A 21666-nucleotide genomic window follows, 5' to 3' on the forward strand; every position below is an offset into this window, starting at 1 on the left:
ATCCAAAAAACAAATATTGACAAAAGGGAAGCCCTGACACTGAAATACAGTACAAAGAATATCTCTTCACTTGCTTGAATGTCAACATAAAGCCAACTTATAATGACTCTTGAATGTTTTAGATGTTCATGGGACATGTTTCTTACTTTTAGTGTTCTGACATCACTCATGCAAAATAGATTTTAGTAAAAATTAGGACGTTTCAACAAGCTTGAACTCTGATTCAAATGCATTACAGTGTCATCACAATGTAATTTTATCATACAATTTAAAAACTAAACCATGAAGTTGAAAAAGAAATGAGTGTGATTATGTGAGTGAAATTATGTCACAATAAAAAAATGTCTATGTGGAAATCAGTTTAAACAAATCCAACCAAACCCTGAGAAATCTCTTTGTATGTTATTAAAGTTACATTAATGTGAAAAAAACAGCAGCCCAGCAGGCTATCAATAAACATTGGCTTAATCAAAAGCATGTGTTTCACATGAACAGCTTTGAGGGAAGACAATGAGCGTCCTAGTTTCAGCCTGACCTGCTCATGTTGCAGCGGATCACACACACTGCTGCAGATAACAAATTAATTAGGTGTTTTGGTAAAGTGATCATCCTCTAAATAAACCTTTGATAGAGGCACTTTATATATTAATTTGGTTCTAGTATTGACTGATGTCCTAAAACAGCTGTTTTTCAATGTTCTTGGCCAGCGGTGTTATTCTTTCATTCTTCTTTTCTTTTATTATTAGGACAAGTAATAAAGATATTAGGTCACCACTGTTAACCCATGTGAGATGAATTAGTCTTCCCTCCACAGTTTTTCAACTAAAAGCTCCATGTGGGTTAACATGCACACCTGACTGCCATTTCAGCAAATTTATTTAACACATCTGTGCTTGTATCTTGCTGAATTGTGCTGAAAATATCACTCTATGCTTGCTCTAGAAAACAAATGGTGGTTCCACCGCCATTTTGCTGACGGCAGAGCCAAGGACTTCCTGCATGTAAATTAAGAGGGAGGAACTCTAACTTGGACATTTGTCAGGCCGTTACTGTAAATACTTTTATTTATTCTCTGTTTTTTTCTGGCTGAATAGACACTAAGAAGAAATCAGTGTTAATATCATATGTTTCTTGAGAAAAGCAAGAAACTGGAAATACTCTCTTGATGGGCTGAAATGTCTACTGAACTGAACGACTTTGACCTCTTCTTGTCTTCCACTAATTGCATTTGAAGCCATCTTGACTGCCCCTTGTTTTCTCATCAAAGGGTTTTAGTTTGCTGTGTGAGACCGAAATTTATAAATTGACAGATAAATAACAAAATTCTCCTGTTGATTACCAAAATAAAATATATCTCATAAAGCCAACCATTTCTTTTGTCCTTCATGATAGACAGTCAGTACAGGGATGGTTTTACAATCAGCATCTACAGAATGCATTTGTTGTGGGGTTATAACAAATAAGTGGAGTGGGGAGGGAAAGTGGGAGCCAGCTGTTTGATAAACACAGAGGAATGGACTGTAATTTATAGCTGTGATTTGGTAGGACGGTATCTGGTTGGGGGTCAGAGGTTTCTTCTTTCACTCTTATGCAACCAATCAGGCATGTCTTTGCATATGTACAGACCAGACTTGGCAGTCTCGCTTGATTTCACTGCCCTGTACCCTTGAACACTGGAAAAGAGGTTGTGTGCACACAGGCACGCTGATCAGCTGACATTTTTTGGTTTAGAAAGGTTTACAAAAAAATGAATACCTGAAATACTTGACCAGAACCATTGTTGCTATATTATGACTATAGTGAAACAGGTTGTTTTCACTTTCTTAACCTCTTTTTCAATAGAATAATCAAAGTTTTTACTTATGGGAAATGGTTCAAATATTCTACCTCTATTTTAGTGTCTGTGTGTTTGTGTTATGTCTATCCAAGCTTAATGTTTATCTGGTTTTATTCAATTACCATTTGATATGACCTGTCCGCTGACGATCTAAAGAGTGGGTGTGTGAGATTAACTGTTTTGGCAAGTCTCATCGCAGTGACATTTAACAGAATAAACAGCCAAATTAATGTATAAATTCTCACTTTGAGAGGGCTGTATGATGGAAGGAGCACTGAGAATAAACTGGGATGCTTCCCACCCACTCTGCAGTGTTGGAGGATGAGAAGCTGTGGAGGGTCAGTCTTCCAACATGCAGAGTGGGCTGTTGAAAGGCAAATTCAGCCTTAATTGCAGCAGCTCTATTCTTTGCTGGTTTCCCTCAGCTGCCAGGAGGAGGAGGAGGAGGAGGAGGAGGAGGAGGGTGGAAAAAAGTAACACGATGCAACAGCTGCACTTCCTTTCCTAAAGCCACAACTCCAGACATGTTAGGACTGAATCATATTGTTTCTGCATTTTCTACAATCAGTTCTGACTAAGACAATGTCAACGTTGTCACTATAAAGCTAGTTTTTGCCACTGATGGATGAAAAAGTTTCACATCTGAAACAAGACAACAAAGTATTGTTTTTGATCGTTTGATTGTATATACACTCACCTGGTACACCTGTTCAATTGCTTGTTAACACAAATAGCTAATCAGCCAATCACATGGCAGCGACTAAATGCATTTAGGCATATAGACATGGTCAAGACAACTTGCTGAAGTTTGTCTGGTTTGAGATGACAGTGACTCATTACAATCAAGGTATGCAGAATACCATCTCTGATGCACAACATGTCGAACCTTGAAGCACATGGGCTACAGCAGCAGAAGACCACACCGGGTGCCACTCCTGTCAGCCAAGAACAGGAAAATGAGGCTACAATTCACACAGGCTCACCAAAATTAGACAAGAGATGATTGGAAAAATGTTGCCTGATCTGATGAGTCTCCATTTTAGCTGCGACATTCAGATGGTAGGGTCAGAATTTGGCATGAACAACATGAAAATATGGATCTATCCTGACTTGTATCAACGTTTCAGGCTGGTGGTGGTGGTGTAATGGTGTGGGGAGGTTTTCTTGGCACACTTTGGGCCCCTTAGTACCAGCTGAGCATCGTTTAAACGCGACACCCTGCCTCAGTATTGTTGCTGACCATGTCCATCCCTTTATGGCCACAGTGTACCCATCTTCTGATGGCCACTTCCAGCAGGATAATGCACCATGTCACAAAGCTCAAATCATTTCAAACTGGTTTCTTGAACATGACAATGATTTCACTGCACTCCAATGGCCTCCACAGTCACCAGATCTCAATTCAATAGAGCACCTTTGGGATGTGGTGGAACAGGAGATTTGCATCATGGATGTGCAGCCGACAAATCTGCAGCAACTGCGTGATGCTATCATGTCAATATGGACTAAAGTCTCTGAGGAATGCTTCCAACACCTTGTTGAAAGTATGCGATGAAGAATTAAGGCAGTTACAGCCTGGTACAAGCAAAGTGTACCTAATAAAATGGCCAATGAGAGTATGTTTATAAATATTCATTTTGTTTGGACATTTAGTTCTCCGGTTAAATCAAGGCCAATGGACTCACCAAAAAAGAACGCCAAAGGAAAGTCTAGATAAAAAGCTGTAGATGAAAATGATGTCTTTCTAATGCAGTTTTAATAGAACATGGTTATTGCAGATGGGTGGCGCCGCAAATTCAAACATGTGAACCAATCAATAGCCTCAGAATAGCATCAAACTTCACTAAGTGGCTGGAAATGGCAAAAGAAGACATTGTGCATGTGAAAAACATGCAAAGCAACAAAATTAACATTATTCAACATAGCCTAGCTTTTTAGAGAGAGATTGAGATGCAACTCCCAAGTAATCATTTTATAACATTTTCATAAGTAACTGTAATTTCATAATATATTTTCCCCAGTAACTGTAACAGGTTACAGTTACCTTTCTTTTGTAATTAAATTAAATAACTAAATTAAATGTGACTAGTTTCTCCCCAACACTGATCATAGATAAGCTAAAAATGTGAATTTGATGTCTCGATGTTGAAAAGAATGTTTGCTTTGGCCTGATGTGTTTCTAACAGGAATGTAACCACCCATCTAGGAAGTAATCGGATGTAAAGAAATGTTGGTTAGAATCGGTCAGTGTGCAGGGAAAAGTTGAAGATTGGCTGGAAATAAGCCTTGAGTGCTGTCGTTCTTGGCCGGGGGACGTGACATCTCATCAGGACAGAACAAGATGTGGAAAACAGTCTTAGCATCTTCTTGATATCATATTGCAGTTTCCCTTTCCATTCAAAGCAAAATTAGATAACTACAGCACTATCATGTTATTCTTTTGAGGAGTGTGGACAGCTTAAAGGTTAGAGATGTGAACTTGTGAATGGAAGATGGATGGTTGGAAAAACTGCCCTGACTGGGAAAATCTGAAACTGATATTAGAAATCACGGTGGACTAGACTGTGATCTTATACTGTCTGACTGCCCCAGGTGACACTGAGCAAAAGAGACCGTGTGAATCTTTATTACTTTCCATAAAAGAAGAAACAGTTATGTTATTATATAATAGACTATATTATTATATAATATAATGCTGGTAACAATTTACTTTAACCCCCTTATTTAACATTTGTAAGCAGTAAAAAATGATAATACTAACATTGTTCACACACTATATTGTAGTCGTAAGCAGATACAAAGACATTTGTAAGTGCTGTAATGTATTTTTTTTACCATTAAAGCTTGTCATACATGTGTAACTGGTAAATAAAATGTTAATAAGGGATTAAAAACATAGTATGAAACAGCTGTAGTTATATTTAATGATATATGTTTATACACATTAAAACATTCTTGTTATAAAACATATAAAAAAACATATTTATTAACTGTTTATATACATATGTAAATCATTATTTATAAATGTCCACTTACTAGATCTCTCAGGGCTTTCAGTCACATGATCCCATGGCCTTTATTAGCTCATGGAGTTTGATGAGCTGTAATGTAGCAGTAAGTTTTTATAAATAAATTAGTAGTTCATAAACACATATTATTAATTTAATATATAAATCTAATAAATAAATACTTAATACGTAAACTGACAGAATGTTTCATATTTCATGTTCATATAAAATCATATTTCATATCACTACAGCTGTGTTATACTATATTAAGTGGTGGAAAAAAAGTACATTTTTGAGGTATTTGTACTTTCCTTGAGAATTTCTAGTTTGTGCTACTTTATACTCTACTTCATCTCAGAGACAAATGTTGTACTTTGAACAACTTTTATCACTACATTGATCAGACCGCTGCAGTTACTACTTATTAATATGTGATAAACTTAAATATAATGCATGAGCTGTATCTGGTTTATCTCAATACCGCCCAGATTTAGCGCAGATGAACTAGATCTACCTTCACCAGCTACAACAGTAAAGCTGCCTAAGCACAGATGCATCAGTGTTGATAATCTAATAATGAAATTTATAATATATTACTCACAGGGCCCATTTTTCAGCATAACAAGTACTTTTATTTTTGGTACTTTACAACATAATTTTGAATGAAGGATTTTTTCTCATAGCGTGTTTGTAGTATTATTTACTTGGGTAAAGGATCTCAATGCTTCTTTCACCACTTATTTTTTTGCCAATCATTCATTATCACTTAAAGATGCTTCAGAGGAGTTATAATTATTGCCAAATATACACACAAAAAGATCATTACTATGGCATTATAGACAGTGTAATGTCCCTCCGATGTGTCTACATACTGTGAGACTGTTGTCAACATGAACAACATGTGAACAGAGCTGTCTCGCCGACTGCCGTCACATTGTCTTGATGTGATTCAGTCACAGGTGATCGCTGGTTTGGATCACACTTGCATCGACACTCTTGAGAGACAGTTAAATCCAGTATCACTGACCACCAGAATAAACTAGTGTTTACTGTCTGAGTTATTTTGCTCATGGGGACATTCACCGTCCATCTGAGCACATCACTCAGCAGTACTAGCTGCTCCAACCTCGACTCCTGCAGACATACAGTATTTGATTACAGCAACAGGCTGATTGGATTACAGGTCGTACTGACTCAAATTTATGCAGCAAACGCAGAGCAACTGGAGAACTTTCTGGTGGGGATGAACGAGCAGAGTGCACACAAACACCAACAGGGTCGGCCTGATTTATCACACTGACGTTATCTGAAGCTAAAGGACACAGCTTTGTGCATTCAAATACTATTAAGACAAAAACCCTCCAGTAGAGTCTCATTCTCATCTTCAATGTCAACGATTCACTTGAGAATTATCTCTCTCAGGCAGACGCTATATGACTCTATCTAACACAAATGTTTTGTTTACAATGACTTCTCTATGGTGCATTTAGTTTAGTCAATACTTATAACTATATATATACACACACACACTCATATATATACACTGCTCAAAAAAATAAAGGGAACACTTAAACAACACAATGTAACTCCAAGTCAATCACACTCCTGTGAAATCAAACTGTCCACTTAGGAAGCAACACTGATTGACAATCAATTTCACAAGCTGTTGTGCAAATGGAATAGACAACCGGTGGAAATTATAGGCAATTGCCAAGACACCCCCAATAAAGGAGTGGTTCTGCAGGTGGTGACCACAGACCACTCCTCAGTTCCTATGCTTCCTGGCTGATGTTTTGGTTACTTTTGAATGCTGGCGGTGCTTTCACTCTAGTGGTAGCATGAGACGGAGTCTACAACCCACACAAGTGGCTCAGGTAGTGCAGCTCATCCAGGATGGCACATCAATGCGAGCTGTGGCAAGAAGGTTTGCTGTGTCTGTCAGCGTAGTGTTCAGAGCATGGAGGCGCTACCAGGAGACAGACCAGTACATCTGGAGACATGGAGGAGGCCGTGGAAGGGCAACAACCCAGCAGCAGGACCGCTACCTCCGCCTTTGTGCAAGGAGGAGCAGGAGGAGCACTGCCAGAGCCTGCAAAATGACCTCCAGCAGGCCACAAATGTGCATGTGTCTGCTCAAACGGTCAGAAACAGACTCCATGAGGGTGGTATGAGGGCCCGACGTCCACAGGTGGGGGTTGTGCTTACAGCCCAACACCGTGCAGGATGTTTGGCATTTGCCAGATAACACCAAGATTAGCAAATTCGCCACTGGCGCCCTGTGCTCTTCACAGATGAAAGCAGGTTCACACTGAGCACACGTGACAGAGTCTGGAGACGCCGTGGAGAACAACCTCCATGGGTTGATAAATTTTCTTGTCAGCACATTCAACTATGTAAAGAAAGGAGTATTTAATGAGATTATTTCTTTCATTTAGATCTAGGATGTGTTATTTTAGTGTTCCCTTTATTTTTTTGAGCAGTGTATAACATTAATCCGTTTGAAGTGACAACTAGTTTTGGTCAAGACAATAACATTTAAAAAACATTTTGTACTTGTTCACCATTTAAAATTTTCATGAGTACTTGGCACACAGTTTTATGTAAGTTCCAGTAGATCCTATACATTTTTGTAAAGGAAGCCTTTATCTCAACTTGCGGGAGACAAACCACACTTTTATTCATCACTCCATAGCGAACCATGTTGAAGAGATCCATATTCAGAAATATCTACACCTACAAAACAAATGGGAGTTATTTATTTATTTTTTTCTATTGGATTTAACTCATTTTCACAGAAACTCACCAAAAAACATAGTTACTACCTTCCTAATTCTGTTCATTTTAAATAATAATCATATTGAAATTAGAACTATTACAATAGACCTGAAAACAGACTCTTGAAATTCCTCTTTGTTGCCCTCATGTGGCATATTAACTCTGTAACATGCAGCAGCTTGCAATTCTTATTTGCAGCCAAGTCATATGAAGCCAAGTGAAAACAAAGAAGGGCTCATTATTATTAAATACATTTTATTACATAAATGACATAATTCTGACAGTCTGGCCTTTAAACACAAAGACAGTGCTAAACATAACAGGTGTTTTGGTTTGTGCATGGACTGTATTTGTATATTTGTATATTTATTTGATTTGACCAGACACAGACAACCAACCATTCTCCCTCCCTGATCCCCCGGTGCACCCCCCCCCCCCAACAGTTTCCCCTTCAGCCCCAGTTGCACTGATCTTCATCTGTAGCCGTCAGGATGTCTGTGACCAGGCCGGTGCCAATGGTCTTGTTTCCGTCTCTCAGAGTGAACCTCTGGCCTTTCTCCAGAACCATTGGCTGGCGGAGCGTGAGCGTCAAGGAGGTGTCCTCCCCTGGCATCACCATTTCCTAAAAGACGACAGGAGATAGACAGGAGAGTGGTTACTGTCCTTCAAAATCCTTTTATTGTACTCAATAATTTACAATTGTAAGAAGCACATTAGTTTATGTTGAGAAACTTAAACTTTTTTGTGAACTGGTGAATGCCAACAGTATATCCTCACTGGGACAAACACATAATGAGTGACCAGAACAATGGAAACCACTGCACACTGAAGTACAATCCAAAAGTCTTTAAAATACTACTAATACACTATACTAATGTTCACACCCCAAAATGCACCATTGCTTCAATTGCCAAAAAAAACAAACAAAAAAAAAACATGTATTCCAGGTCATCCTGCAGAACATTTTGATGTAATCAGAGACAATGACTCAAGAGAGGCGGTCATACTGCTTTTGAAGATTTAATGTGAAACATCAAAAAAAATAATCGAATTGCGATTTTTTTTAACCAATACTGCAATTGAAATTTAATATGTGATAAATTTTTAAGCTCTTTATTGCCTGTATTTTTCAAAACGGGCAAGCAATAAATCAAGTATATAGTATGACCAACACAATATTCAGGCATGTGATTGGCAAAGGGCAAAAAAGCAGGAAAATATATCAAGACCCCCCAACACCCCAATAAAACTGGCCGCTGCTCTATTATAACATGGAAGGTAAAGCAGGACCATTGACAATAACTTATTTGGTGGATGTGTTGCAGTGGGAATAATCAGCCTCTGTCTGTTGATAAACTGTAGGAAAAAGTTTGACATTTCAACTCTGGCAGCGGGTGGGTGTGTGCATGAGATGAGAACGACCGCGACAGTTTCACGGGATCGTGCAAGTTACACAGAAGCTGTTGCCATGGTTACCTCGCAGAGCGCTTGTTTGCCTGTCTGTTGATGAGGAGCGCAGAGCGACCCTGCGGATCAAAGCCGTCTGAAAAGGCCTTATACACCCTGTCACAACCATTCACAAGAAATTAATTTATAAATGTTCCAAAACCTTTAACATAAGGATGACTTAAAAAGCAACCATTCAAACAGCAAAGTGTAGCTTATGTAGTCTATGTGATTGGTCAAAGTCAAAGTAAACATTAGATAGCCTTTAACAAGCAATAATCAAAACATATCCAATTTATTCAATGCTTATTGTCAACTCAGTGTTGGGCAAGTTACTCAGAAATAATAGTCATTACCAACTAGTTACTCTGCATATACTCGTTAAAAAGTAATATTAGCTACTCTACTTATTAGTGGGTGATATAACGCCACTCTCTCCCGATCATAGACTATAGTCCAAGCATCACTGGCAGCAGCGGCTGGTGTTGTGCCGAATTCTGCCTGCCTGCCGAGAACTGCATGCACCTCGCGGGTGCTAACAGTAATTTATGCTGAGAAAAGAGGTGGATGCAAATCTCGGCAGGTAGCCTACAAAATTTGATCTGCCAAATTATGCAACCACCTCTTTAGGTCCTTGTCAGACACTTTGCTGTGCTCATTGATCAAACAGCGTTATCACTACATGTATTTACTGAATGTCAAGGAATGGTAGCCTACTTCTACTAAGTGTATTAAAATATTAAAGACTAAACGTTCATAAAATATATACTTTGAATCATTTATCACCATTGATGAAGCCCACAAAGAATATTATAGCGTTTAAAAGCAGTATTTGGAGGTGGATGCAATTCTCTGAGCTGCAGCGCATTTACGACAGGGTTCAGTAGCGCAGCGTTACTTGGATTAGTAGCCTAACTATAATAATATAACTGTTTTGGAAATAGTAATCCGTTACATTCTTTCTACTGGTGGAAAAGTAAAATTACAGTATCACTGCCCAACACGTTACATACCACTGATGTGCGAGAGCGACTGTGTTACACACTGCGCAGGTGTGGAATTGTCAGCTGAACTCAAACGAACATCCTTGTTGGAAAGGAAGAAAACTTTACACACGTCAGCCTGTAGATGTCCTCAAATCCTTTCCATTTTACTCATTTCTGTAGTGTCAGCTTCTGTCAAGCATAAGGCCATTGTACAACAACAAGTCACGGTACAGCGTAACCTGTGAAGTTGATGCTTCCTCTGCAGACTGCTTTACTCTCGCGTGTCATGTGTCCACAGTGTAAACGCACCATTTGTGATTAGAAAATCTCATTTTATCACATATGCAATGAATTGTTCAGCCCTCACACAAAGTCACATAAAGTACTGGATGTTTTATACATGCACTAGCTGGGTGAACTGATGTGGATGGGATTCAAACTCGACACTGTATGACAAACGTTTACTGACAGGCTGACACACACACACACACACACACACACACACACACACACACACACACACACACCTTGCCAGCGGGCAGAGTGACTCTGCAGGCCATGTCCCAGGTCAAGGAGAACATGACGGGCATGAAGTTGGTGACAAACGGTTTGTGTCTCCCTCCTTCCTCCTTACTCAGAACATACACCTGTAATACAGGAAGCACAAACATGTCCACACACACATATCAGTGTTACTCAGTTACTGGATCCAGTGACTTAAATATGTTATTTTAAAATAAAATTACATAACCATAATCTATCTGCTATAAATTACATTCTCACTCTAAGGACTATTCTTGTTTTGTAAGTAGAAGTTAGCATTTTAACTGAGTCATTACTGTGGCATCTGGCTCATCTCCCAGCTTGCCTTTAAAATTTCTCTAGTTTCAAGTTGGATATTTGTTTTATGAATTCCAACGTAAAGCTAACTTCACCGCAGTATATAGTGTTGTTCCCTCACCAAAATATTACAGTAAAGTGTGGAATTTCCGACACAACGATAGAGCATAATTGTAAACGATAGACGTTTTTCTATGGTCAAACGATAGATAAAGTCATATTGCACATCCCTATCGTGTCATATAATAGATGTGACTGTTTGCCTGTCAGCAGTTTAAAAATAGACATTTATATCAATTGATTCAAAAATATTGCAACTTTATCAATAACAACTGTCTCTTGTGCTCTCATACCTGGGCCTTGACTTTCTGGTGAGGCAAGATGGATCCTGGTTTGCACATCACCATCCCTCTCCTAACATCCTCTCTCTTTAACCCTCGTACAAGAGCGCCCAGGTTATCTCCCGCCTCGGCCCGATCCAGAGACTTGTGGAACATCTCAATACCTGAGGCCAACAGGACAAACAGCAAGGTGAAATTCCTGCGTATACACCACTACTCACACAATATTGTCATCATACATATTATATAAGACACCTATCATCTACATAAAGTACACTCATTTTTTGTGCTGGAGGCCACTAACCAAGCCAACCAATCACAGTTCTTGCGGTCTGCCTCCATGCAACGTGTAATTCCATTTTTGGGGAGGTGCACGTCAGGCTAGGGAATAGGGTACAGCGTATAAATTGTATAAACTTGCCTTAAGGCCCAGATATACATTTGTTTCCCTTCTATACAGACTGCCTAGGCAGGTATGTTCACAAACATGCAGTTGTCATCTACATCCCACCGGGTCATACATTTTAAGCCACTTTCGGACCCCCACGGCTATGAGTGTGGGAAATTTAAGCTCAACACATCAGCCCATAATCTCCCATTGATGTTCAACTGGGCTGACATCTTGTGATTATGAAGGCCATGATGATCCACACCATTTGCACAGTCAGTGCCTGTCTGTATGTTTGTCATGTTTTGGTTCACATGCTTCGTAAACAGCCCAGGAGCTCCTCCTCTGAGTTTCTGTTGCTTTTTCTTTCACTCACCTGTAACCACTGATTTGAAGCTGCGGTTGTGTCCCACAAACTCTGTTTCGTCTCCTTTCTTGATGATACCCCTCTCCATAGTGCCTGTGACCACAGTGCCCCTTCCTGAAACACACAATTGATAATCCTCAAATCTAGAGCGAGAACCTTTTTCACATCTCCATGACCTGACTTGGTAATAGACTACAAATATTTGACTTGAAATTATAATAAACCAATACCACCAGTAGCCCTCCTCAAATTTAGCCTTACAGTTCAGTGTTGAGACGAAGTATGTGCAGGCTGCATTTCTTGCAGTTTCTTCATACCTGGGATGGAATAAACCCCTTCAATGGGCAGAAGGAAAGGTTTTTCCAGCTCTCTTTTGGGCAGAGGAACGTAAGAATCCACAATCTCCAGCAGCTGCATCACTGCATTCACACCAAGGTCAGGCTCTCTGTTCTGAGATAGAGCAAAAAAAAAAACAATTACATCTAGATGCCTTACATTAGAGACTCAAAATGTATTGCAATTAGTCATTAGCAATAAACAAAGGGGCCACATAAAGTCTAATGATGCGGTGGACTTATTTTTACAAAAGCTAATTGATAAAACCAGATGCGAGTACATTACATTTATTCACTTAGCTGACGCTTTTATCCAAAGTGACTCACAATTGCTATATAAACAGAGGTCGCATGCCTCTGGAGCCACTAGGGGTTAAGTGTCTTGCTCAGGGACACACTGGTGGATGTGTCACAGTGACGAATTGAACCCGGGTCTCTAAGGTTGACTCACTGCACTACCGTTTTATTTAAATTATATGATGAATTACTGCCAGCGTTCCCCTCACCTCCAGGGCGCAGAGGGCTGAGCCTATTACAACAGGTGTGTTCTCGCCATCATAGCCGAACTCTGTGAGCAGTTCACGGATCTCGATCTCCACCAGCTCCAGCATCTCCTTGTCCTCCACGGCGTCGGCCTTGTTGATGAAAACCACCACATGCTCAACACCTATCTGCCTGGCCAACAGGAGGTGCTCTCGTGTCTGAGGCATCTGGCCGTCAGTGGCAGCCACCACCAGGATGCAGCCGTCCATCTGGGCTGTGCCTGTAATCATGTTCTGAAAAGGGAATCATTTAAAGGGGATTAATTCAATTTTTAAGTTACTTATACAGTAACTAAATATGTTCATAATTTGTTAAGAAAAACAATGATTCTGAAATAACAACAAAGTTGCATCATGGTCAGCACTTTTTAGGCCAGGTTAGATTAGCTTCAAGTGCTTTGTGTAGAAGTAAAGCAGATTACCTTGACGTAGTCAGCATGACCAGGACAGTCTGTGTGAGCATAATGTCTGTTGGCTGTGGTGTATTCTACATGAGAGGCGTTGATGGTGATTCCTCTGGCTTTCTCCTCTGGGGCATTGTCAATGTCCTCATACTTTTTATAGTTAGCACCACCAGCATCAGCGAGCACTGAGGACACATTTCAAATTTTTTGTGACACAAAACTAGAAATATTAGGAAAAAATAATCTCTAATCAATTAAATAATTCAGTGTGTACTGTAAGAGTACAAGCTAGCACGTCGGTGATTCTACCTTTCGTGATGGCTGCAGTCAGGGTTGTCTTGCCGTGATCAACGTGGCCAATTGTTCCAATGTTCACATGGGGCTTGTCCCTGCTGTATGTCTTCTTTGCCTCTGCAGCAAAGGTCCGCCGACTCAGAGGCACAGCACACTGCAAGGCAAAGACAAGCCAAAGAATTATAAAATAAAGTTACAAAATCCATGTTAAACAGTCTGTGGACTGCAGTTTGTGTGCATGCTCACCAATTTGAAGGAGCTGTGCAGGAGGCTCGGCGAAGAAAGCTGAAGGGCTGAGAAGAGGAAAACACAACGTGAGAATTATATAAAAACTAGATAATTATCTGATAGGAAACTCCAGTTCAGTTCTTCCCGTAAATCCTGTTCCATTTCTTGTCACACACAATACAAACACTGAAACTTTGTCAAAACTATTTTAGGCCTATGAAAGACATTGAAACTCTGCATTTACTTCTTCAGTCTCACTGCAAAATATATTCATGCCCCATTGAATGAATTAACAGTTTGATGTTGCTTGTCTGTTTCAATCAGTGCAGACCTCTGTTTATACAGATAAGAGCATCTTTGCAGACTGTCCAATCAAAATCTACATTATGCAAGTGTCAAATAAGCAACAGGGTAAGGCATCACTGTCATTTATATATATAAATAAAAAGTTAACACTGTTTTACAATTACATTATACAATACTACAATAATAAAAAATAAATAAATAAATTATGCTGCTTATGCTGTTTTACACGAGCGTTTATCAAAGCTCATAAGTAGTTTCTGATGATAGGAATGGGACAGTTTCAGTGTTTTGTATCAGGTTTAACAACCATGCAGGTTACATTAGGTGGCTAAAGCAGCTCTGCAGCAGCTGACATTAAGCTAACAAACCCCTTTGACCCAGAAGAGAAGAGCGTGTCACTATCCTTAAATGAGCTGCTGTTACATATCTAAACATTTAGCTTCGGTACCTATCTCGCTGTCTATAACATAAGCTAGTCTTTCATCAGCATTGATAAGGTCGTCATCGTTAGCTAACACTCTTTGGTGACCTTGCTCTTATATCAGAAGAAACAACATCATCTATTTTTTTCATAGTATGTTACATTTCTACTGACGTGAAGAACATATTCTGTTGTAGAGAACAAATCAGCGTGCTATGAAACAACAAACTTCTGGAAATGCATATAGAGGCGCATACTATTGAACAATTAAACGATTTTTACCGGAGAAACACGCACGCAGCCCCACAAGCGCCGCCATCTTGGGTGGTTAGACAAACCGAAGATGATCACAAAATCAAGAGAGTACCTCGCATACGCTGTGGCGCCGGGTAGCAACCTTGGGATGCAAATATAGCGTATTTATTAGTTATAACGGACACGGTATATCAGGTATAACAATACTACTGCTAGAACTACAACAACAACTACTACTACTACACATCAATAAGAGAAAGTGCCACATTGCAGGTTTTAGAATTTTTCAAGATATCAGCGCAGAGTATTTCGTTAAACTTGAGAAAATTTTCCTTACTTGTTATGCTTTTAGCAAACGTGTTGAAGTCCAAGAAGAAAGTGATACGATTTTATTTAACAATCATGTATCATATAAAATAGCATTTATAGTTACATTACATATTACATTAATATATATCCTAACACACAATTTCACATTTGATACTGTTCCTGTGTTGGAGAGTTTCGTGTGATACTCTCATTTTTACTGATGCTCTCTGAACGTCGCGCGTGAAGGACGTCACTGATTTACCTTAACTACGCTAACACGGTGGTGTTTGATGATGTGCCTTTTGAATACCAACGTCGAATCACTGTCCGTTTTACTATGTTACAATTCTGAAGCACTAAATTGGCGCAAAAAATGAAAGTGAAAAAACAACTTTGAGGTGAAGGTAGATTGCGGCAAAGAAAAATTTGCTTGCCAATTTGGTTCATGGTTTACGGTAAAGCATGTCAGCCTCCATCGCACTCGTGAGATCAGCTAGCTAGAATGTTCTAGCACATTCATGTTTCTGTGTTTATAGGGGGAGTTAACTTGCAGAGTTTCACAACCCGCGTGTCCAATAACTGAAAACTTTACTTTTATAGGACTATTGAAAAGGTAAGTTGGGGATTAATTAATTCTATCAATAAGAGTCAGTGTTATCCGTAGCTAAATGAGAACATGTAACATTAGCCAGTATGTGCTAAGCTCAGGTTGTGTTGGATTGCTGTGTTTCAGTAATTTTACTATTATTATATGATTCTGGTGACATGAACTAACGAGCTGTTACCACCAAACTGCAGTGACCGTGGTCATGTAGTGCCAGGGTAACGTTAGGATCTTTAGAGTAAAGTTAGATGAACTACTTGAAGATACAATCAGTCTGCTGGGTTTGCTTCCTCACTTTGTATCCTCAGGTCCTGTCCAGTACTACCGTACGTCATTTTTGAAACCCAGTTGTCCTTATCTGCTGGGTTTTTTTTTTCTCTACAGCCATCATGGCAGAGGACAGAGAGAACAGGAGGTATCCACAGAACCTCCAGGGAGTCCTGCAGCTGGCAGTAGAGGCTGGATCAGCCGCAGAGGGACCTGCCCCGGTTGAACCCATGTCAGAGGAGGTAAGTGGCTTTAATATACATTTTAACTCTGAGAAGACACACACACTTATTGGATCCTCACTCCACAAGACCTAAGAACAGTCTGATAAGGAGATATGAGCAACATGTACTGTTTTTTAATAACATTTTTATTTTCTCTTTCTTTGTTGCAGAGGAAAATGTGGCTGAGAGAAGCTCTTGCAGAAGTCTGCAAAGGGCAGATGGATGAAGTGGAGCAGATGAAGGTGTGCTTGGAAGTCTTACGCAAAGAGGGAATGAGCGAAAGGGAGAGAGAAGGAGAGGTGGAGAGGGATGAAGAGGATGAAGATGAGCGTGAATCAGCCCTTGAGGTGCTGTCAGAGTTGTGTGAGAACCTGGACAATGCTAGAGGTTCGTAATAAATGGTATTAGAGTTGATATTTTCCATGCAGTCTGTAGATCAGATGTTGGCGTTGACCTAGAGGCACTTCCTTGACAGAGGTTATGTGTAAAAATACTGTTTGTTGGCTCTGTCCTGACTGTTCCTCCTCTTTCTGTGCTTCACAGACCTGATGACTCTTGGTGGACTGGAATTGTGCTTCTCCCAGTATCTATGTCATGCCCAAAGTGGACTGAGGTGGCGTGCTGCTGAGCTTATCGCTTCCTGTGCCCAGAACATGCCGCAGGTGCAGGTCTACTTGCTTAGCATCGGGGCGCTGCCAAAACTTCTGCAGCTGACAGACTCAGACCCCAACCCCACCGCCAGAGTAAAAGCCCTTTACGCTGTGTCATGTGAGTATCAAAGACAGTGCAGCAAAGCTTCAGCATTGAAAGACTGTAAAACATTTAGACTAGATTGTAATGCTCTCTATATTCATGCCGCAAACAAACTGTGTTCTTCTGTGACTTCAGGTCTGGTTCGGGAGCAGGAGGAAGGACTCCAGGCATTCTTGTCCCATGATGGCTTCTCGGTGCTGATGCGAGGCATGCAGTCTGAGAACGAGAAGCTCAGGACCAAGTCGGCATTCCTTCTGCTTAACCTGCTGATGTCACATCCTGAACAGAAAGGTACGATGAGGGCATTTAAATAGGAGAGCGCCAAAAAAGGTGGCATTCAGACCATCTTGTGATACTACACTCCTCCAATTAGTTTGAGGTTTAGTAGCTCTTCACTGTCAAGGCAGTTTTATTTATATAGACCAAAATGGGGAATCACAACTTTTAAAACCTTGATTGAAGAACCGCAGGAACAGAGGACAAATCTCTCTCCCAGGACAGACAGACATGCAGTAGATGTTGTTTGTATAGAATAGGCCAAAACATGAAATTACAGTAGGTACAATCATGACGATAAAAATATAATGATTTACATAGTTTCAGAAGAATATCATATAATGCTGAATGGCATGCCTGTTGAGTCTTAACCACTTTACAGTATTTAATTATAGAACAGTATGTCAGTAAAAGTGTGTAATAATGTAAAACTCTCGCACATCACCGTTCTTTGTTCAGTCAGGTCAGCTGGTTCACTCCAACCTCCTGCATGCTAAGACACTGGCTCATCTATAAAGCCGCTGGTGATTTACAACCACCTATATACATTTATTTAAAATGGATGTGTGAAAAGCTCTTCATCAACAAGACTCATTTTTTAATTTCCCAAAATCTGCACTGAACTGGGTAAAAGTCTTGTACTGCATGCCAGTCCCTCTGCCTGGAACCAGCTGCAGTTACAGTCGAGTTTAGTTTAGATAATGAATTAAGGCAGCTCTGATCCCAGACACAGATACTGCATCCCCAGTTATCTTTGAACCTGGTTTACACTAGTTGTGTGCTGTACCTCTCATTGGGCAAACTGAGTGTAATTAGAATGAGCTCTGATAATTTAATAATATTCAATATATATAAAAAATTTCACCTGTTGTTGATGCTCTGATATAATACTATTCAGCAAAGTCACATCCCAAGCTAGAAAAAAGTGCTGAAAGTGCTGCTTTTGTTGTAGTCGAAAGGCTTGATGAGCTTGATGCTCTTGAAGTGATGTTCAATCACATGTTTCTTTATTAAGCATGTTCGCACTGACAGTGCAACGTTGCTTCTTTCATTCACATTGGGTCTGATATATATCTCTCTGTTTCCTCCTTCCTGCAGAGACTGTTGTCTCCATGGGTATGGTCCAGCAGCTGGTATCTGTTCTCTGTACACCACACTCACCTTTCCATGAACATGTGCTTGGCGCCCTTTGCTGGTAAGAAACCCTCTTTACCTCGCCGCCTTCACCACTCACAAATTAATTATAAAGAGTAATTAAACCCTTTTGTGTTTCTCTTGTCTAGTCTGGTGGAAGACTGTCCACAGGGTCTCAGAGACTGCAGGAATCCCACTCTGGGCCTGGAGGAGTTTCTCAGGCAGAGATCTAGAGAACTCCAAGGAAAAGAAGAGAGTCAGGTAATTCCTATTTCTTTGAGCCTCATGGTCAAAGAGAGAGATAAAACTACGTTCAGACCCAGAACTGTTGTAGTCCTTTTTTTTATTTCTAAAGCAAGCAGAAGAGATGGTTGTAAGGATATTTGTCTTTTTTCATATATATAACTAATACTGCATGAATGCAAAATCTAGTGTGAAACATTGTGTAGCAAGTAATTTGACCATATCCATTTCAAGTGCTTACTAGACGCCAAAATGTACAGTAGATACTTTTTTAAAAGGAAATTTAAAATCTAGGCCATTTATATTCTAGGTTTGGCTTAAGTTAAATTTTGTTTCCAACAGGAAGAACTGGACTTCTGCGAGCGTTTGAGGGTTACGTGTTTCTGTGCGCAGCAGTCAGATGACAGTGGGATGGATCGCTGAAGTCTTTTTTACCTTTAACTGTTTTGGTATCAGTGTGCAAAGATGTAAGAAAACGTTTTGCAAGTTTCTGGCTGTTATGACAGACTCTGTCCACATGTTGCATGTAATCCAGGGGCTGGATTTTACTGTGTAAATAACTCTAATGTATAAAATACTTTTTTGAGTCAGCTGTTATTTTACTCCAGTGTTTTCAGTTCTTCTTAAATACCAAACATCTCCATCACAGGTAGTATTTAAAGAAATTCTGTTTGAATCCCAATGTTAATTTAGTTGTGTACAATGTTAGTTTGTCTCTGTTTAAGCATTTTATTTTAGTTGATCATCTCTTCAAACATGACTCAGAATGATGAACATCATTGTTTATTTTTTTTACAACATATTTATTTATTAACACAAGATGAGTTTTTAAATGGGTGTTTAAATACATATAATGGCCAGATCACAAGTGGAAACCTTAGCACCGTGTGTATCGCCTACACATTAACATGGATATCAATGATTAAAATATTTTGGCACAGAACATAGCTATTAAGTTTCTGAGTTACTCTCTTGTTTTTAGACTGGTATTTACAAATGTATGATCATTGAAATATGAAATACAAATTGGAAACAAGATATCTTGACTTGCAAGCTGCTTCTTGTAAACCATCTGCTAGTAGCTGACAAGTGCTGACCAGTAGAACTTTCCTTGTTCTGTTTATCTTCCTTTTTCCCTGTATTTTACAGGTTCAAATTAATAACTGACCTACAAGATGTATTTATAGGCAGTATTGCGATCTTACCAGGTTGAGGGAGATAGGCCTACTTAAGACTTTCGGGGTGCCACAGGGATGCTGTTTAGGACCTCTTCCATTTTGCAAAGTCATCTGTACTCTCCACTGCCTTTACATCACCCACAGCTATTAGTAGCTGTGCCAGATAATAGGTCACCATGACAACACTGTGACCATGCTTCATTGGTGCAATCACCTTGAAAACTTGAAGAGCCAGTGACAGGTCAGACACCATGAAGAACAGACTTCCTAACAGAGTTGCTGCATGTCGGGTTCTGATGGCTAATGTCCCCATTAGAATAATTAGGACAAAGTAGACCCCCACACTTGGAATTAGTATATCTGAGTTTGGCGCCTTCTGCAGGAATGGGTATAGGTAGATGTAAAAACCTCCTCCCAGCGTAAACGGGATCAGATAGAAAAAACGAATCCAGGAGGAAGAGGGATATGCTGCATAACGACTGGAGAGGAAGGTGAGTGAGTACAGCAGATGAGCCACAGCAAACGCACCCATTCCTGAAACAGATGTGTGAGATGCAAAGTACATACACTCAATAAATAAATAGGTAAATCAATTATTTGCATAATGCAAACTTTTGCAGCTTGAATTTAGAGGGTCTTATTCATCACACTGACAGATTGAAGTGAATATTTATTTTTAATTACAATTAATAATTACATTTACTACTATGCAGTGCGCTTTGTCACTGTTGACTAATAAGAGGCAAAAATGCCCAACCTGCAGCTTAAGTTGAATCTTGATAATGCTCCAATTTGTGCTTCAATCATGTACAAACAAGGCTCTTACCATGCAGAAAAAGCTCAGGCCATACAAGGCAGCAGTCACCAACAGCAGAGAAGAGCAGTCCTCCTGCTACACCCAGGATGCCTTGACCTCTGTTCCAACTCAACACTACTGCAGCCAATAGGAGCGTTGGTGCAGATTTGACACCTGCTGACGTGATGGACGCGGGCAAGTCAGGGGTCCACAGGTGGAAGTACACGGCTATGGACAAAAAGAAAGGCAAGAGAGAAAAGAAGAGAGCACAGGACTGATAGAGAGTGAGGGACAGAAAGAAACAGGGAGACGTGTCATTACATGGATTTTCAAAGAGGCTGAAGTAATGATTTTGGACAGATTTATCTTTTCCATGTAGAGAAGGTTGTAGTAAGTAACACAAACAACTATTGTCCAATGACTTTAAATAAGAGTAAATGTTTTTTATGTACCGTATTTCTCCTCTTCCGCCTGTCATAGGCATCTGTTTCAAGGATGTCCATTGTCTCAGAGTCAGCACTGTAGTGGGCTTCAGCAGATTTCTGAGGTCGTTTGTGGCACCTTCTATTTTCTTCTGTCTTTGCAGTTGGTTACCAACATAAAAAATCCTCAGATGCTCTTGTCTTGTTCTGCTATTCCTCCTCTCCAGTCTCTGCTGTGTCTCTCAGTCTGTTAGTATTACAAAGCAATGAACTTTGGGCTGATCCTTGCCTTCTGATTGCACTCTGATAATCAATGTTCTCCCTGCTTTATTTTCATGGACAGAAATGACCTTTGACCTCTTCAGCTCTAATATATCAGTGACATCACCACATGAGGGGCAAAGTTGAACTTGTAGCAAACTCATATACAATAAATATTGTTCTCTTACTTTACATGTGAACTTCTGATGATTGTTAGTAGAGACAAATTACTGTAATTGTGGGACGATGGCCACAGTCTTAACAGAAACGGAACCCCTTTGGGGAAATCCTTTAAATCATATCTCTTAACCCTGTAGGTGATACAAAATTAACTATTAATCTCTGCAACAACTACATCAAGGATACATCAACCAGGTATCACTATCCAGCTTTCCAAAGTGGTTAATGTGAAACATGTGAAACATT

The 21666-nt window shown here is 39.8% G+C and overlaps 3 protein-coding genes across 3 annotated transcripts; 1 reads left to right on the forward strand and 2 right to left on the reverse strand.

Annotated features, from left to right (window-relative positions):
• Nucleotides 1-7855: 7855 nt before the first annotated feature.
• tufm (Tu translation elongation factor, mitochondrial) lies at nt 7856-14891 on the reverse strand. Its single transcript, XM_038697445.1, has 10 exons — nt 14801-14891; nt 13810-13856; nt 13579-13717; nt 13288-13454; nt 12830-13099; nt 12306-12438; nt 11998-12102; nt 11246-11397; nt 10580-10699; nt 7856-8242 (listed from the first exon to the last, which is right to left on the reverse strand). The coding sequence occupies exons 1-10, from the start codon at nt 14835-14837 to the stop codon at nt 8072-8074; spliced, it is 1341 nt and encodes a 446-aa protein (XP_038553373.1). The 5' UTR covers nt 14838-14891; the 3' UTR covers nt 7856-8071.
• A 588-nt stretch (nt 14892-15479) lies between these two features.
• Nucleotides 15480-19523, forward strand: hspbp1 (HSPA (heat shock 70kDa) binding protein, cytoplasmic cochaperone 1). The gene is made up of 8 exons (XM_038697456.1): nt 15480-15695; nt 16071-16195; nt 16348-16564; nt 16721-16945; nt 17066-17221; nt 18305-18401; nt 18490-18601; nt 18926-19523. The coding sequence occupies exons 2-8, from the start codon at nt 16076-16078 to the stop codon at nt 19004-19006; spliced, it is 1008 nt and encodes a 335-aa protein (XP_038553384.1). The 5' UTR covers nt 15480-15695; nt 16071-16075; the 3' UTR covers nt 19007-19523.
• tmem86b (transmembrane protein 86B) lies at nt 19370-21295 on the reverse strand. Its single transcript, XM_038697490.1, has 3 exons — nt 21010-21295; nt 20588-20831; nt 19370-20295 (listed from the first exon to the last, which is right to left on the reverse strand). The coding sequence occupies exons 1-3, from the start codon at nt 21058-21060 to the stop codon at nt 19844-19846; spliced, it is 747 nt and encodes a 248-aa protein (XP_038553418.1). The 5' UTR covers nt 21061-21295; the 3' UTR covers nt 19370-19843.
• Nucleotides 21296-21666: the final 371 nt, after the last annotated feature.

The sequence above is a fragment of the Micropterus salmoides genome, unplaced genomic scaffold, assembly GCF_014851395.1.
Source record: "Micropterus salmoides isolate LMB-PRFRI ecotype aquatic unplaced genomic scaffold, ASM1485139v1 Ms_hic_scaffold_10, whole genome shotgun sequence".
Classification (NCBI taxonomy): Eukaryota; Metazoa; Chordata; class Actinopteri; order Centrarchiformes; family Centrarchidae; genus Micropterus; species Micropterus salmoides.